Consider the following 18,714-nt stretch of genomic DNA (forward strand, 5'->3'; position numbering starts at 1 on the left):
GTATAAGCAAAAAAAGAATATAAATGTTATCCATGATCCCACTCCTGCTAACATGTGGGTCTGTGTTTGTCTATGTGTATTTATAAAACTAGAATTACACTGCATAGTCTTGGCTTTTATTTATTTATTTTTTTTGAGACAGGATCTCACTGTGTTCAGGCAGGAGTGCAGTGGTGTGATCTCGGCTCACTGCAGCGTCTGCCTCCCAGGCTTAAGATATCCTCCCACCTTAGCCTTCCAAGTAGCTGGGACTATAGGCACACGCCAGTACGCCCCGCTACTTTTTTGTAGAGATGAGGTCTCCCTGTGTTGCCCAGGCTGGTCTTGAACTCCTGGGCTCAAGCAATCTGCCTACCTCAGCCTCCTAAAGTGCTGGGATTACAGGCACAAGCTACCACACCCAGCCTATTTATTAATTTTTAAAAATCGAAGTAAAATTCATATATCATAAAATTATTCATTGTAAAGTGTACAACTCTATGGCATTGAGGACATTTATAACATTTTGGTACCATCACCTCCCTAGTTGTGAAACATGTTCACCACCCCAAAGGAACCCTGTTCCTGTTAGCAGCCACTCCCCACCCTCTCTTCCCCACTCCCTGGCAATGGGTTTCCTGTCTCTATGGATTTAGCTACTCTGGGCATTTCATATGAGTGAGATCACACAATATTTGTCCTTTGTGTCTGGCTTCTTTCGCTTCGCATAATGCCCTCCAGGCTCATCCATGTTGTCGCATGTGTCAGCGCTTTATTCCTTTGCCAGGTTGAATAATACTCTGTCCAGATAGACACATTGTGTCTGTCCATTTATCAGTTGATGGGTGTTTGAGTTGTTTCCACGTTTTGGATGTTGTATGCTAAGTTTTGGGACCTACTTTTTTCTTTTCTTTTTTTTTGAGACAGTCTTTCACTGTCACCCAGGCTGGAGTGCAGTGGCGCGATCTCGGCTCACTGCAACCTCCGCCTCCCGGGTTCAAGCAATTCTTCTGCCTCAGCCTCCCGAGTAGCTGGGATTACAGGTGCCCACCACGATGCCTGGCTAGTTTTTTGTATTTTTAATAGAGACAGGGTTTCACTATGTTGGCCAGGCTAGTCTTGAACTCCTCACCTCATGATCCGCCCACCTCAGCCTCCCAAAGTGCTGGGATTACAGGCATGAGCCACCTCAAAAAAAAAAAAAAAAAAAAAAAAGAATTAGTTTTTGAGGGGCCCTTTTTTCTTAACTATGTGTGGCAAACATCTCTTCGTGCTACCATGTTTATATCCTTGCATTTCAGGCATGTACCCATCTTCTGTGTGGCTGGACCATGTGGGTAAACTCTCTGGAGGCCTGCATGAGCTAATGGGGATGCTCTGTCCCACGCACAGTGGAGCCTGCCTTCATGGGCCCTGCTGGCCTTCGTGGCACCACCTCTCCCGTAGACATCAGAGCTCCAGTGCTGGCTCTTCCTCCTGCAGACGCACTCAGTGGTGCTCAGCCAGGCTACCCTGCACAGTGTCTCACTCATCTACGCCAGAGTGATGGCTGCTCAGCTAGCCACGAGGGGGTAGCACACCCTCTGCCCATCTGCAACATGTCTGAAGCCCACCTAGACCCCTTCATCCCATGGACACTGCATTAAGCACCTGCACAAGCACCTGGGCTTCAGGTAGGAGCTACCTGGCCTCCTGCCCACCTATCCCCTGGAGCCAGCCTGTGCTGCTTTCCTTCCTGAGGCTAACCTCTTCATGCCCTGCGTGTGGGGAGACCCAGAGATCCTGGTACTAATTCTTTTTTTTTTTTTTTTTTTTTTTTGAGGTGGAGTCTTGCTCTGTCGCCCAGGCTGGAGTGCAGTGGCGCGATCTCGGCTCACTGCAAGCTCCACCTCCCGGGTTCATGCCATTCTCCTGCCTCAGCCTCCCGAGTAGCTGGGACTACAGGTGCCCACCACCTCACCCGGCTAATTTGTGTGTGTGTATTTTTAGTAGACAGGGTTTCACCATGTTAGCCAGGATGGTCTCGCTCTCCTGACCTCGTGATCTGCCCGCCTTGGCCTCCCAAAGTGCTGGGATTACAAGCATGAGCCACCGCGCCCAGCCTTTTTTTTTTTTTTTTTTTTTTTTTGAGATGGAGCCTCGCTCCGTCACCCGGGCTGGAATGCAATGGCATGATCTTGGCTCGCTACAACCTCCGCCTCCAGGTTCAAGTGATTCTCCTGCCTCAGCCTCCTGAGTAGCTGGGACTACAGATGCCCACCACTACCCCTGGCTAATTTTTGTATTTTTAGTAGAGACGGGGTTTCATCACGTTGGCTGGGCTGGTCTTGAACTCCTGACCTCAGGTGATCCACCCGCCTTGGCCTCCCAAAGTGCTGGGACTACAGGCGTGAGCCCCCTGGTACTAATTCTTACTGTTTTCCCTCAACACCTTGAGAAGTAGGCACCAGCCCAGTGATGATAGACCCAGAGGAATGTTCTGGAACTCACCCTGCAGAGGAAGGGAGGAGGGGAGGCTGGATCCCGGGTCCACCACCTGCTGCAGAGCCTCAGCTGTTGCTATCACGGTTCCTCAGGACAGCCCCGCAGCCCAGCACCCTGAGGGGCAGGAAGGCACACATTTTTAGTGAGCCTGGCCTCTGGACTCCAATCAGTTGACCTGGATGGCCGGCCCTGGGTCATTGGCTGTGCTGCTGCAGCCCGCCCGCCCCACCCCACCCTGGGAAGGACTGTCTCCTGCCTGACCCTCCTCCTCCTCAGCTCTCCCAGGCCAGCGTTCCCAAGCAGGGCGGGGAGAAGCCGCTGCAGGGAGCTTGGCACAAGCGCTCCAGGGCCCCGTCCAGTCTGCCCAGGGCTTTGGGGGGTTTCAGATCGCCTCCCTGCTCCCTGCTCAGAGAGGAGAGAGGCTGGGTCCTAGGAACAGATGCCAGGCCCTGCTCCTCTGGGATGAGGAGAACCTGACCAGTCTCGCCTGGGCCTGGTTTCTGCAGCTGGGCCGTCATGGCAGCTAGCTGGGAGTCCAGTAAACATTTACCGAGCACCTATTGTGTGCCGTGGGGCCCAGTGTAAGGCCAGCAAAGATGGGCAGGGCCTCTCATGCAGTGCCCAGAGGGACTGGTCCCCAAACTTGATCAAGATAGAGTCACCTGGGATGTCCTTAAAGGTTGAGATTCTTGACTCAGGACCCCTTGTATCAGAATCTCCCAGGGTGGGGCCCAGAAATCTGGATTTCTAACAAGTTTCCAAGTGATGCTTGTCATCAGGCAATTCTGGGAACCTCTGTTCCAAACAACACTCTTACCCTCAGATACGCACCAGGGACTTGATGGACATGGGCTTCCCTGCCCCTCCACAGGCCCCCTGAGCCCCCAGGAGCTGGGTACAGCCTCTGTGACAGGCTGTGTGACACAGGGCAAGTTTCTTAACCTCTCTGTGCCTCCCTTTCCTGGTCTTTTTGCCGGAAGAACAGTAAGTAGTTGGCCTACCTCATTGGGTATTTATGAGGAATAAATGAGGTAATAAACGTTCGGGGCTTAAAACAATGCCCTACACACACACACACACACGCATACACGCATATACACATACATGCACACACATATACACACATATACACATATACACATACACAGGTGCACTCGCACACATACACACGTACACAGACACGTGCACACGTGCATACACATACACACATGCACATATATACACATAAACACGTGTGCACATACACAGGTGCACTGGCACACATATACACATATGCACACACACAGAGACAGGTGCACAGATGCATACACATGCATGCACACACACACATACACACGTGCACATACCACACATACACACAGGTGCACTCACACACATATACACATATGCACACACAGAGACACATGTACATGCGTGCACACACACACACACACACACGCACCCCTGACGTGTATTTTTATCGGGCATCCTGGTGCTCCTGACCCAGCCCTGCCAGGTGACTTATACTGTTGCTCAGTCGGGACGGGGGAAATTCTGGGCTGTGGTGCATGAACTAGTCCTTGGGGCTGGGCAGGAGCTGGCCACGCAATTCTTGTTATCGATGTGAATGAATGAATGAATGAATGAGGTATGAATTGTTTGACATTTTTCTTTGCTTTTAATTAGGAGACCACCAAATTTGCCTCTATAATGCCCTGCTCATTGCAATCTGGTAACGATAGTCACTGGGTCTCTGCTCTGTCCCTCCCACTAGAGACTTCCTTCCCCCCACATTCAGTGGGTGCTACTCCAGGACCAGGAATTTCATACAGGCCCCACTTTGGGAGCTCACGTTCCTGTGAGCATCACCCTCCAAAGTGGCCCTCAGTGTGCTGGTGTGAGGTTTAAAGACTTCCCAAAGCAGGTGGAGATCGCCCCCAAAAGCCAGACATCCTGCTGTTCTTTTTTTTTTTTTTTTTTTTTTTTTTTTTTTTTTTTTTGAGACGGAGTCTCGCTGTGTCGCCCAGGCTGGAGTGCAGTGGCCGGATCTCAGCTCACTGCAAGCTCTGCCTCCCGGGTTTTTACGCCATTCTCCTGCCTCAGCCTCCCGAGTAGCCGGGACTACAGGCGCCCGCCACCTCGCCCGGCTAGTTTTTTGTATTTTTTAGTAGAGACGGGGTTTCACCGTGTTAGCCAGGATGGTCTCGAACTCCTGACCTAGTGATCCGCCCGTCTCGGCCTCCCAAAGTGCTGGGATTACAGGCTTGAGCCACCGCGCCCGGCCCATCCTGCTGTTCTTGAAAACCCAGGAAGCCTGGCCACATGGGGCGACATTCTCAGCCTGCCCACAGCAGGCGCTGAGGGTCTGCTGCTCATGGAGTGAGCTTTCTGACCCACAGCCACACAGAGGTCCATGCCGACTGATGCCTGCCGGAGCTGAGCTGTGAGCTGTGACTGAGCCCCTAGCAGCACTGTCCTCAGGAATCTGCCAGAGCCCTGGAATTCCCGGAGGGCCCCAAGCTCCTGGTGGCCACGGGTATGTGCCCTGGCCACTAGACTGGGGAGGCCAGGCCCTGGGGCTGAGAGATTAGTCCTAGGCCACTCTGCCATGGGCCCTCTGCAGGCCAGGAGCCTGCAGGGGACCAGGGGCCTCACTGGGTGCTTCTCTTTGTGCCTCTGACTTGGGTGTCACCCCCCCACAGTGAGGTCTGTGCAGCCGTTCCCATTTCCAAGTGCAGAGACAGGGTCTGAGCAGTGCAGCAGCTTGGACACATTCTTACTCTGGAAGCCCCAAGCTGGGTCTGCGCCGAGGTGCCTCCCATGGCTAAAGTTGCAGACTTAGAGCTCTTCTGTGCTTGAGGTTCTGACATCTGCCCTCCCCAGCCCATCAGGTCCTCTCCCAGGGCCGAGCCATGTTAGGAGCCTGCATTTAAAATCCCAGCCTTGGCTGGGCGCGGTGGCTCAAGCCTGTAATCCCAGCACTTTGGGAGGCCGAGACGGGTGGATCACGAGGTCAGGAGATCGAGACCATCCTGGCTAACACGGTGAAACCCCATCTCTACTAAAAAATACAAAAAAAACTAGCTGGGCGAGGTGGCGGGCGCCTGTAGTCCCAGCTACTCAGGAGGCTGAGGCAGGAGAATGGCGTAAACCCGGGAGGTGGAGCTTGCAGTGAGCTGAGATCCGGCCACTGCACCCCAGCCTGGGCGACAGAGCAAGACTCCGTCTCAAAAAATAAAAAAAATAAAATAAATAAAATAAAATAAAATCCCAGCCTCAGTCTCCGCATCTGCATCTAAGAGGGCTGGGCTGGGTGCGCTCTGTGCACCTTCCAGCTAGAGCGTGGGACTGAGTTACTGAGCAGGCCAGTCCCCACCTGCCAGACTGTGGGGAGGCATTTTCCTTCTCCACTGACACCCCCACGGCTCCGGTGGGCTGAGGGGGCCCAGGATTGTGTGAGAGCTGATGTGAGACACCTCCGCTCCCTTCTCATTGTCAAGAACTCCCTAATGACAGGAACATCCACACCATGGCAGCCTCCCGGCCACCTCCTTTTAATCTAATGTGGTGGACTCAGAAATCACTGATGTGTGCAAGATGTGTGTGAGTCCAGGCATGGTGGCTCACGCCTGTAATCCCAGCACTTTGGGAGGCTGAGATGGGAGGATTGCTTGAGCCCAAGAGTTTGAGACCAGCCGGAGCAACATAGTGAGATCTCGTCTCTACAAAAAAATTAGCCAGGCATGGTGGCACGCACCTGGAGTCCCAGCTAGTTGGGAGGCTGAGGTGGGAGGCTTGCTTGACCCCGGAGGTAGAGGTTGCAGTGAGCTATGATGGTGCCACTGCACTCCAGCCTGGGCAGCAGAGTGGGACCCTGTCTCTAAAACAAACAAATTATGTGTGATTCCTTGTGCCTTGGGGACTGTCACTATGGAGCCAGAATTCATTTAAAAACACACAAGTCACCTAAGTTCTAAATGTGTTTTCTTGCTTGGCGCGGGGGCTCACGCCTGTAATCCCAGCACTTTGGGAGGCCGAGGCAGGTGGATCATGAGGTCAGGAGATCGAGACCATCCTGGCTAACATGGTGAAACCCCGTCTCTACTAAAAACAAAAAAAATTAGCCAGGGGTGGTGGTGGCCATCTGTAATTCCAGCTACTCAGGAGGCTGAGGCGGAAGAATGGCATGAACCCAGGAGGTGGAGGTTGCAGTGAGCCGAGATCACGCCACTGCACTCCAGCCTGGGTGACAGAGCAAGACTTCGTCTCAAAATACATACATACATACATACATAAATGTATTTTCTTATTCTATAAGACTGTTCTAGAAATAAATAAAGCCAAGTGCACCTTCTTTTGGTCAGTCTTGATCCTAAAAGTGCCAGGCAGGCCACCCTGCTAGCGAGTCTCCCATAGCTAGGAGGAGTCTGCAGGGCGAGTGAGGGAGTGAAGGGTGAAAGGTGGCCTATGAAGAGCAGGCATGACCCCCTGCGTGAAGGCTGCCCACGAGAGGCTGAAAGATCCCAGATAACAATGGACACTGCTGTACCAAGACCCCAGGCAGCAGAAGCTGAGGCTCTGCAGCAGCAGCCAGCAGATGGTTCCATTGTTTCTGGGACAAGCAGTGCTCCCTGAGGCCAGAGCAAGACACAGAGAGAGGCAAAGGAAAGGTGGGTACTCTAGCAGGGCAGGGATAGTGGGACCCCCGAGTGGGGGAATCCCAGCTTCACACATGGAAGGCTGAAGCCAGTGGGGTGGATAACTCCGAGGCCACACAGGACCTGAACTGCACCCTTCTGACCTGGCCACAGAAGCTGGCCCTCACCTCTCCCCGGGACCCACCCTCCCCAGAGTCAGCTTGGGCCCTGACACCAGGGGTCTGCCCAGCCCAGCAGGGAGTCAGGAGCCACTGAGAGTGACGGGCAATGTTCTAGTAGAACAGGGACCACGTGGGAGACAGTCTCAATGTTTCTCCCAGGCAGGCGAGATCTCAAAACATCGTGCTTCTAAAAATGCTCTTCCGAAGAAAAATGTTGGACAGAAGAATATGGTAGCGTCAGAATGACAGGTTCAAGTGACTAAATACAGGTTCAAATAAATACAGGTTCAGGTGACTAAATATTCTTTCTGTATTTTTCATGCACATTACTTTTAAAATCAGAAGATTATTTTTGCAATCAGAAGAAATGTGATTAGTGTGATAATAAAAGCCATTTGTTGGTGCAAGTTTATAGAGGAAGACGTTTCTGGGAAAGTTTATAGACAAAAGAGGTGCCCCTCTGCAGGGGCCCAGAGCCCCAGGCCCAGCCCAAGGACAGCACGCCTTGCGCAGGGGGCTCCTGGAGTCCCGGTCTTCAGCAGCCCCTGGCACGGGACCCCCTGACTCCCCCCACAAGTTTGCAATCCTTTAGGCTGTTACCTGTCTGTGGTGTGTCTCCCCACAAGCGCCCATTGTGAACAAGCGTGTGATGAGCCCTGGTAGCTTTGAGCAAGTCCCTCGTTGTGTGTAGACAGAGCACCAACCTCTGCAGCTCCTCTTACATTTACAGGCCCAGGTAGTCTCAGCTGGAGAGGACGGCCCCGACCCGCCACTGCCCTCTAGCGGAAAATCAGAAGAACAATAGCAGCACCCAGGATTGAGCTCTCGTCTTGGACGGGCGCTGGGTTAAGACCCTCCTGTCCTCCCCTCAGTGGGAGCACCCCGAGGGCACGTTCCTAAACCACCCCCCTCCGTGGATGTTAGAGGGACATGGCTTGCCCAGGAAGTGGTGGGCTGGGCTTCATCAGGCTCTCTCCAGTTGTGAGATTCTGTCCTTAAGCATACAGTAGTACTCACCATTGAACGGCAGATAACGTGCATCGATCTCTTGTGTCCTGTGCGTGTATCCTGCATGTGCTAACTCAGCTGCCACGCCAGTGGGTTGCCCCGTCTGATCACCAGTGTAGCCTGCGAGGTGGGGCTTCTGGCTTCACTCTTTAGAATGGCGAGCTGAGACACGATGCGGGGATGGCGGGAATCCCAACATCTCCTGCTGGGGAGTGGGATGAACGTGTGGATGGCCCAGGCACTCTGGCCCCGTGGCCTGGACTCTACCATCATACTTGCCTCCCTGGGGGTGTCTTCCGCCATGCCTGTGGTGCCACGCTTCCCACGCCCAGACCATGAGTTGATTGCATCAAGGTGAGGCCCTGCGCTGGGGCTCAGGTGTCTCTGCCACTGGACACAGGAAACTGTTTGATGGAGCAAGAACAGGGGCTTTCAGCTGGAAGACCTGGTTTGCATCCCACCTCCACCAACCCCCCTGTGTGTGACCCTGGGCAGCTGTGCCACCTGAGCCTAGGAGACATCTACAAAGTCAGGGTGGGATTACAGAAAGGCCTGGCCTGGCTGGGATTTGTGGATTGATGTCTGAAGAGTGTGTTGTGGGTGCCCACAGTGGCAGCTAATGGCAAAGACAGAGCAGATTCCCTGCCCTGGGAAGCCCCAGGAGCTGCTTCCACCTGGACCCCCGTGTCTCTGCACAGGCTGATGAATTCACCTGGCCCTGATGCTTCCAGCTGCATTTTCTGGAGTCAGACCCTTAACCTCTCTAAGCCTCAGTCTGTTCATCTCACAAATGGGGGTCATGCATGAGCAGTTTGGAGGTGGGTCCTCCCCTAGTGAACCTTCAGATGAGACTGCAGACCTTGCCAACCCCGACTGCAACCTCATGAGAGACCTTCAGCCAAGGCACCTGATTACTGACCCACAGACACTGCAAAAATAAATGCCCTTTTAAGCCACTAAAAATACAGGATTCAACCTCCCTTCCTCCCTACCCCGCATGGAAGCACTGTTTGTGATTAAATGAAGGAAGGCAAGGGGAAGTTCATGGTTCCAACTGTGACTGTGTGCCAAGCACACTTAGGGTCTGTGCTTCTTCTCTGCCATTTGCTGGCTACTAGGGAGGGCATGGCCTCATGTGCCTTGGTTTTCTCACCTGTGAAATGGAACTAGCAGCCTCTGATTCTGTTGGGAGGAGGTCACGCAGGTGAAGCGCAAAGGACACTCAGTAACTTGAGGGTTGCTGTGGGGTCAGGCCTTTGTCATGTAGCTGTTGCTGCGTTAGCGTCCACTCTCTTCCCCTGGAAAGGCAGCTTCTCTTTTGAATAAGGAAACACAAGAAGGTCCCAGGTCTGTTTGGACCTTGGGAGAGCAAATAATAAACAGAGCCTGACTTTCTGGAAGGATGAGGATGAGAGTGATCTGATAAAATGCTCTGGCAGGCCCCCTTGGTCCATCCAATTCACTAAAAACACCGGGATTAGAAAGTATTTCACTTTGGTGTTACTGGCTCTATGAAAAGCTGGCTATGTGACCTTGGGCAGAGAACTCAACCTCTCTGAGCCTGAGTGTCCCCAGCTGTGAAGTGGGTCAGGGATGGACTGGATGACACAAACTTGTGGTGGCCCTGCTCCACTCTCTCCTCCTGCACACCTCTGACTGCTGTAGTCCTCAGTTTCCCTAGTCTGCCTTTTCACCCAAGTTCCAGACTTTCCTGAATCAATCGATCGATCAATCTAAAACCTCCAGCTCCTGGCCTTAGGTTGCTTATTGCACAGCTCCCTTGAGGTCCCCTCTCCTACGCCATTCCGCCCCTCGCCGGCCCTGCAAGGCCAATACCAGCTCCCTTTTTTGGAGGAGGAGCAGTGAGGGCTCAGGAAATACCTGGCTCTCACAGTTGATTGGGGTGTGGGACTGTCCAGTCTGCCCAGCCTGGGTCTCTTGCACTCCAGAGGGTCACCAGGAAACCCAGCCTGGGGGGATGCCACAGGCCAGGAGGTGGCCCCAGAGACACCGAGAAAGGCAAGAGAGAGGGGAGGCAGGGCACGGCTAAGCCTTGGGCTATGATGGCTGCTCTCCCTCACCTCTGGCCCTGCCCCCGGAGTCCCCTCTGCCAGGCCGACTGGCACCTCTGCTCATGGCCTCCAGCTCCGAGGGGCAGGTGTGGTCACCTCGGCCATGGGCAGCAGCCGGCAGCTTGAGTTCCCCCGGGTGGGCTCTGCAGCAGAGGCCTGGGTTAATAAGCTATGGGGAGTGATTTCCCAGGAGGAAAGGCAAAAGTGGGCAGGCACTGACCCTGGTGTAGTGGATGAACATTCCAGAATGCAGACTCGCCCTGGAAGAGCAACTTCCAATCTACTATGTGCCTTCAGACTGTGCTGTGGGCCTGGTCTCCAGTCCTGGCACTGCCACCTCCAGCTCTGTGACCCTGGGGAGGCCCCTATCCCAAGTCAGCCTCAGTTTCCTCATCTGTACAAGGGTGATGATGGTGAAGGCTCCGTGAAGGATTCTAAGTAGCATAAGGGAATGCCGTGTGCTTATATGGCGGTGGTGTTCAGTACTATTATTTTTAAAACTTTTATATCTAGTAACAGTTACCTTGTTTTGGTTCTCACCATTCTGAGTTTTATCCTGTGCATTCATTCATTTACTCACCCACCCGTGCAAAAATAAAAGGCAATTTCATCACTTCTTAAAAATATGTCTTTGGGAATTCAGTGTCTTACCCAGCCAGTCATGGAGGTGGTTAAACAGCTCAGACATCTGGTCCTTGTCCTGTCTGGTTTGTGTGTGCTGGGGTTCTCATGTCTGTTCAGCTTTGACCCCTTTGCAGTGAGGTCAGGAGTGCCCCGTGAGTGCACCGTCTGGGACCCTCATTAGGGTCAGACCCTGAGGCATACCCAGCCTGAGGGTGAGCTGGGAGTTCTCAGCTGCTTGCCTGCCTGACCTCCCAGCACCCGAGTACGGTTAATATATCAGGAGAGCGGGGAGGGTCAGGACTCCCAGGAAACTGAGCTGTCGAGTCAGAGAGTTCGGGGAGCCCCTTTCCTCCATCTGCATGTGTGGGCGGGGCCGGTTTGACGAGCGCCTGCTCATGCACATCACCCTGCGAAATCGTCGCTGCCAGCCTTCGAGCTGCGTGTGAACATCCCCATTGTGAAGACAAGAAGAGTGAGACCGGAAAGGGTGTGGCAGCGGGACAATGGCCATGCTGGTCCTGCAGGTCCTGGGCATTTCTGCTCAGAAACCCTCATGGGGACCTCTTCCTGACGAAAGTTCAGGGCCCACTAGTGTCTGTGTCATCTCCCCACAACCTCGACTTCCCTTTCCTTCTATGCAAGAAAGCAGATAGTTGGCTATTTGGAGAGTAGGTCAGATTACTCACCATCAGCAAGGACCCCTGCACACCCTCCCAGGGCTCCCTCACAGCAGCTGGGATGAGCTCAAAATCCTCAGGGCAGGAGGCTATGTTAATGAAACATCTCTTGATTTGTCCTTCCCTTTGGCCTTTCTCTTTAAGGATTCCCTGAGGAAACGGAGCCCCAGTGCCCTCAGGCCTCCATGCTTAGAATTGAAGTCATCACCCCACCCCTGGTATCCAGAAAGGTCCGGTCCCAAATGTCCCTGGGAGAACTGTGAGCGGAAGGTCCTGTGTGGCAAAACCCCAGGCCGGAGGGGTGGAGGGGCTGATCCTGCACATCCAGCAGCTCTGTTTTCCCTCTCTCCCACCCCAGGCTCTTCTGTCATCTCCCCGCATCTCCCAGTTTCTTCCTGTCTGGATCTTTCTCCTTCCCTCCGTCTCTCTCTCGCATTGCGTGTGTGTGGGCATTCGTGGTCTCTGTCAGTCTCTCCATCTCTCTCCTGGGTCAAGTCTGCAATTGCAGTCAGTCAGACAGCTCAGGCACAAAGACTCAGCCACTTTCATTTGCTGAGACCCCAAGGAGCCCAGCGTCTGTGCCTGGTGTTCGAGGCTCCTGGGGACCTGCCCACCAGCCTGGGTCCCTGCTCCCTGCTCCTTCCCTGCCTCAAGCTGGTCCCCCACCCACAGCCCTCTCTGGAAAGCAGAGCTGGAGACTCAGTTCCAGAAGCAGAAGTTTATTTCTAGAGGGCCCAGGGCAACAGGAGTGGGGCTGGGGAGAGGGAGCCGGGACGGAGGCGGCTCATACAGGGTCATTGTCCAGTGGGCCATCCCTGCGGCACCTGGGGTTTGATGGCCGGGATTGTCAGAAGAGCTGAGCAGAACGTGCTTAGAATTGTCCCCTTGCAGGCCAGATGCGTGGCTCACACCTGTAATCCTGGCACTTTGGGATGTCGAGGCGGGCAGATCACCTGAGGTCAGGAGTTCAAGACCAGCCTGGCCAACGTGGCAAAACCCGGTCTCTACTAAAAATACAAAAATTAGCCGGGTGTGGTGGCAGGCTACTCAGGAGGCTGATACAGGAGAATCACTTGAACCTGGGAGGCGGAGATTGTGGTGAGCTGAGACCTTTCCACTGCACTCCAGCCTGGGTGACAGAATGATACTCCATCTCAAAAATAAAAAAAAAAGAAAAAAAAGAAAAAAGAAAGAGGCCGGGCGCGGTGGCTCACTCCTGTAATCCCAGCACTTTGGGAGGCTGAGGCAGGTGGATCACAAGGTCAGGAGATGGAGACCATCCTGGCTAACACGGTGAAACCCCATCTCTACTAAAAATGCAAAAAATTAGCTGGACATGGTGGCGGGCACTTGTAGTCCCAGCTACTCGGGAGGCTGAGGCAGGAGAATGGCTTGAACCCAGGAGGCGGAGCTTGCAGTGAGCCAAGATCGGCCACTGCGCTCCAGCATGGGCGACAGAGCAAAACTCTGTCTCAAAAAGAAAGGAATAAATAAATAAATAAATAAATAGAATAGTCCACTTGCAGCTCGGAAGAGGGGGCCATGTATTGATAGGCTCCTGTGCCCCATGGGTCGGTGTGCCTGTGGCTGCCAGTTCCCTCTCAGGACTGGGCTGGTGTGCCAGGAAGCACCAAGAGCATCCCATGTCGGATGTCAGTGAACCCAGGGGTGGAATCGGAGAGAGACATCTGCAGGTGGCCAAGGCAGCAGTGACAGAGACCACGGACGCCCCCACACACGCAACGTGAGAGAGAGAAGGCAGGAAAGAGAGACAGGAAGAAACAGGGAGATGCAGGGAAATCAGAGAAGAGCCTGGGGTGAGAAGGAGGGAAAACAGAACTGCTGGATGTGCAGGATCAGCCCTGCCGCCCCTCCGGCCTGGGGTTCTGCCGCACAGGACGTTCTGCTCACAGTTCTACCAGGGACGTTTGGGACCTGACCATTTTCGATACCAGGGGTGGGGTGTGGCTTCATTCTAAGCATGGACGCCTGAGGGCACTGGGGCTCCATTTCCTCAGGGAATCCTTGAAGAGAAAGGCCAAAGGGTTACATTAGTATCTAAAGTCTATCATTCACATAGTGTTCTTTCTTCCTGTTACACATTTCTATGAATTTTGAAATATTTATTATGTTTACCATTTTGATCTCATGAGGAATATTCTCACTGCTCCAAAACTTCCCTCTTCTTTACTTATGAATCTCTGTCCTCTTTCTCCAGAAATCTTACAAACTATTGATATTTTTACCATCCCCTTAGTTTTGCCTTTTCCAGAATGTCATATAGTTGGAGTCATGTATTAGGTTGGCACAAAAGTAATTGCGGTTTTCCCATTCTTTTAATGCCAAAAACCGCAATTACTTTTGCACCAACCCAGTATTATGCAGCTTTTTCAGATGAACTTATTTCACTAATTAACATAAAGTCACCCTGCTCTGCTGCCTTTCTGTGTGGTCTCATCCACTTGAAGGCCTGCCCTCACAGTCTTTCTCATACATGTCTTTGTCTTCTCTATGCCTTGATGGAGAACTCCTTTAAATCACAGAATAATATTGTGTTTTATGGATGATTATTTTTTTCATTCACCTTTTGAACATCTCGCTTCTAGTTTGGGTGGTTATAGATAAAGCTGCTGTAAACATTCCTGTGCAGGCTTTGTGTGGACGTAACTTTTCATCTCAACTGAGTACATACCCAAGAGCATAATTTTTGGATTATATTGTGAAAATATGTTGGGATTGGTAAGAATTTGGTGGATTTCATAAGAGAAATCATTTGGTTCTGGTGTTGTCTTTTTTGGAATGTTCTCAATGTTAATTCACTTAATAGGCAGAGGGTGTTCAGATTGTGTATGTTTCTAGTGTGACCCAGGGAAGATTATGTCTCTCAAGGAATTGATACATTTCACCTTCTCGTTGTTAATGGAGATGAATGAACATCCAGGAAAATGTTACCTATACTAAGCAATGACGGCAACAACGTCTTCTTGTCTTTTCAGTTCTGTATAGGACATAGGCATTTATCCAGTTCTCTGTTCAAATACGCACACACACACACACACTCACGCTTTTACTATGAATAAAATCTATTGCAGTCCTATCATTTAGAAAATCACATAATCCTGCTGGGTGCAGTGGCTTACGCCTGTAATCCCAGCACTTTGGGAGGCTGAGGCGGGTGAATCATGAGGTCGAGAGTTCGAGATCAGCCTGGCCAACATGGTGAAACCCTGTCTCTGCTAAAAATACAAAAAATTAGCTGGGCCTGGTGGCGGGTACCTGTAATCCCGGCTACTCAGGAGACTGAGGCAAGAAAGTCACATAATCCATTAGGTGATATTCCAATGTTTATTTAACTCATAACTTCTATAATACATTAATTTGAACTTACAGAAATCAAAAGTAAAGCATTTGGAAACTGATCCCAGAATACAGGACATTTCTACAGGAAACAAGATGTGAACATAAGACTCAATGAGTTCGATGGTGGTAATAATACTTAGGACTCAATTTATAATCTAATCAAATTAGATGAAGTACAATCATGAAATGTCCCATATTTTTCTCCTATGACCTTGTATAATGCTTTTACCGAGTAGAAAATTCCTAAGTCTACCCACCCAAGTAATTTTCTTACCCTGTTTTTGTTTGTTTGTTTGTTTGTTTTTTGTTTTTTGTTTTTTCAGTGGTGGCTTATTTGGCCTCCCCAGGATGGACTGGAGCATCAGTCGTGCCCAGGTTCATCACAGGACAGATACTCAAGACACCCTGATCACCATTAGGTGGACTTGAAGGAGCCAAAAACGGGCGCAGTGGCTCCTCAACAGAGACTCTCCTGAATGTATAGACATGGGAACCACCTTCAGCATCAAAAAAGGAAACATTCTGCATGCCCATATCCAGAAAAATCCCCACTCGCTGTAGCTTGCCATCTACGAAGAGGAAAGTCAGCGGCACCGTGCTGGCAGAGAGGCGGCTTCCAGCCCTCAAACTCACAGTCCAGAATCCACGCTCTGTGGTCAGCTGGATCCTCCCTTTGCGGTGAACAGATTCTCTGCAGACTCCCAGGTCCCATTCTGTGCTTGTTCCCACGTCCACCTCCCAGTAGTGGCGGCCACAGGTAAAGCGAGGGGAGCCCAGGACACAAATGGACAAGTCAAATCTCTCAGCACGGTCTTGCCAATTGTGTCTGATGTGCCCACTTTGGACGCTCCTGAGGTCATCAGAAATGAGGAGGAAGTTGTTCGCTGTGTCACCATCCAAGGTCATATCCACTGTGAAAAGGAAAACAAGTTGATCATCAAATGGACAGAAGCCCACCCCATGCCTCTCCTCTACTTCACAGGCCCAGATATCTGACTTTGGTTTAATTCTCTTCTTCCCCCAAAATCAAAGCTTTTCATAAGGCAACTTCCCTGACTGGTTCAAATTCTCATAGGTATGCTTTGTGGCAATACCTGACTCTTATTCACAGTAGCAATTCTTATTTGACTTTATGTCACGTGTTTGCTTCATTGAACTTTTCTTCATTTAGAGTGGAGGGTCTCTGAACGCAGACACCATGACCCCCACCTTGATGCGTGGATAAATAAATGATAATTAAGACAATGCAAGTGGTCAATATTAAATATGTGTCTGCTTCCATATTATATTGCTCAATTCAGTATCTAGAGCCTGATTCCAGGCCTTTGTTTTCCATGTTTGTAAACAAATTAATTGTGCACGGTTCTGACAGATGGGGTATCTCTGCAGCTGACAATATGATGGCAGAGGTGCCCGTCCTGGACATTAAGAGGCTCCAAGGCCAGGAGGAGGAGGGGGGCCTTAGATGAAAGAATGTTTTCCATTCTACATGAGAGGTGAGACCTTAAGCAAAACAATGGTAAATTTTGGAGCCAAGAGAAAGGTATTTGAAAGTTGTTTGTCATAACTGACTGATTGTAGAGAATAAAGGCGGCCAATACAAAGGTCAATAATTTAGGGCATTGAGTATGTGGTTGACAGGTGAAGCTGCCAATTTTCATGAAGGAGGCAGTGTGATCTGACCTAAAGAAAATTAATTGTCCAGAGCATTCTGAAAAAAAGAAATCTACAGAACATATTATCCTTCAAGTCAAAAAACTGATATGATCACCAACATAGATTTTATAGATTATAGTAAAACCTGAGGGAATTGATTGCTGTTTGATAGTGAATTAGGGAATGAAATGAATGGATATGGACAAGGAAGGAGGAAGAATGTTCCAAACATGACGTGGACAGGGTGAATCTGTCCTCCATATTTCAGCACAGCGACAGTCAGGTAATGTTAGGTGAATGAGTAAAGATCATGGCTGTCATGGCAGAAGCGACCAGTGTCGGGGACATCATAGGGGCCCACCACCATTTATAGGTGTAATTCTTTGCCCAGGTTGACCATAATCTCTTCATGTAAATGTCCCTTTTCTCCAGAGTTATGGAGAGTGATCATGTTTTCTGTAGCCAGGACCACTGTTGAAGCCCATGGCGCATGGATGAGACCAGCGTCTGCAGCTCGCCCCACACTCACAGAAACAAACGCCATAGGCGCTCCATTCCAAACTCTTCTCAACCCTGGGGTGAGGTTGTTTGGTACAATGGATGCCAATATTTGCCCTGCATGAGAATTACCAGGCCCATCTCAATGTCAGAGTCCTGGGAACCTTTGCTAGAGAGAAATTCAAATTAGGTTGCTCTATGTTTTCGCTACTCAGCAAAGTCCCCAAGACAGAGGGATCAATCCTGAGACTTCCCCGTTCAGCATCTGCATTTTAACAAAATTCCCAGGTAATCTGAGCACACTAAGTTTAGAGAATCCCTTGTCTAACCCATGACATAGACATTGGGTTTTTTTGTTGTTGTTGTTGTTTGTTTGTTTTTGAGCCGGAGTCTTGCTCTGTCACCCAGGCTGGAGTGCAGTGGCGCCATCTCAGCTCACTGCAAGCTCCGCCCCCCAGGTTCACGCCTTTCTCCTGTCTCAGCCTCCTGAGTAGCTGGGACTACAGGCGCCCGCTACCATGCCCGGCTAATTTTTTGTATTTTTAGTAGAGACAGTTTCACCATGTTAGCCAGGATGGTCTTGATCTCCTGACCTCGTGATCCCCGGCCTCAGCCTCCCAAAGAGCAGGATTACAGGCGTGAGCCACCGCGCCCGGCTTTTTTTTTGGAGATCACCAGGAAATCCCCATATGGAATGGGGGGCCAATTGCACAAATGATTTTTCCTGGTCTGGTCATGAGAAGGGAGCAGGGTATATAGATTCCTTACCTTGGAACTTGCGCATTCTTGGGTTCATCTGCAGAATCTTCTTCAGCTTGGGCTCCAGTTCCTTGATGTGGGAAACCAGCCTCTCTAGCTGCCGATTGGGCCTGACTTTGTTCTTCTGAGAGACCGCAGAACAGCAACAGCAAAGTAGATCCTCCCCACGGGGCTCCTTCTGCAGTGAATTGATGCACTTGAGGCAGACGCTGCATCCACACTCCAGGGACATTGGTTTTTCTAGATAGTCTGAGCAGACGGGACAGCTGCTCGCTTCTTGGAAGAGTGCAGCCATGTCCACTGCCAGGGGAAAAGTGCACAAGGGAAGAAAATTTCCATGAGGTGAAAGCCTGTTACTTGTGACAAGTGACAACCTTTTCATACCTAGAGGTATTGTGTTCCAGCTTTGTCACTCCTAGAACAAGGCCATGAGTACACTCAAGCACATCCCCCCATCCCCCGTCTTCAGAGATCTGAAGTTCTACTGGGAAGGAAGTCACGAATCATCACTGTGCTCTGAGCCGAGGTGGAGGAAGGGTTCATTATCCTGGTAACCCAGCAGCTGAGCCTGAGCCAGTGACACGGCAGCACCCATGCGAGGAGCAGCGAGCTGGGGTCACTTCACCTCCTCCTAGGGCAGCCCGAGCAAGAGACTGATTGATGAACATAAGAATTAGGGGTTGGGAGGCCAGGTGTGCCTGTAATCCCAGCACTTTGGGAGGCTGGGGGTGGGTAGATCATCTGAGGTCATCAGAAGTTCGAGACCAGCCTGATCAACATGGTGAAATCCCATCTCTAC

The 18,714-nt window shown here is 51.2% G+C and overlaps 1 protein-coding gene and 1 long non-coding RNA gene across 2 annotated transcripts in view; one reads left to right on the top strand and one right to left on the bottom strand.

The window, feature by feature from the left end:
- LOC114670378 (uncharacterized) overlaps window positions 1–16,247 on the top strand; it is a 43,650-nt gene extending 27,403 nt beyond the window's left edge. Inside the window, exon 2 of the long non-coding RNA XR_003719923.2 lies at window positions 15,326–16,247. This is a non-coding gene — a long non-coding RNA (uncharacterized LOC114670378). The remainder of the gene's footprint in view (window positions 1–15,325) is intronic.
- RFPL1 (ret finger protein like 1) lies at window positions 15,333–18,297 on the bottom strand. The gene is made up of 2 exons (XM_015150039.3): window positions 17,925–18,297; window positions 15,333–15,913 (listed from the first exon to the last, which is right to left on the bottom strand). Exons 1-2 carry the CDS (start codon window positions 18,295–18,297, stop codon window positions 15,333–15,335), a joined length of 954 nt encoding a protein of 317 aa, XP_015005525.2.
- Between the last annotated feature and the right edge of the window lie 417 nt (window positions 18,298–18,714).

The sequence above is a fragment of the Macaca mulatta genome, chromosome 10 (assembly GCF_049350105.2).
Source record: "Macaca mulatta isolate MMU2019108-1 chromosome 10, T2T-MMU8v2.0, whole genome shotgun sequence".
In the NCBI taxonomy this organism is placed as follows: domain Eukaryota; kingdom Metazoa; phylum Chordata; class Mammalia; order Primates; family Cercopithecidae; genus Macaca; species Macaca mulatta.

What these genes read in the sequence shown, in the direction of transcription:
- RFPL1 (XM_015150039.3), bottom strand. Translation starts at nt 18,297, where the DNA reads ATGAAAAGGTTGTCACTTGTCACAAGTAACAGGCTTTCACCTCATGGA. An exon ending in AAGAATGCGCAAGTTCCAAG is followed by an intron (nt 15,914 to 17,924) that starts GTAAGGAATCTA and finishes TCCTTTTCACAG; the next exon opens with TGGATATGACCTTGGATGGT.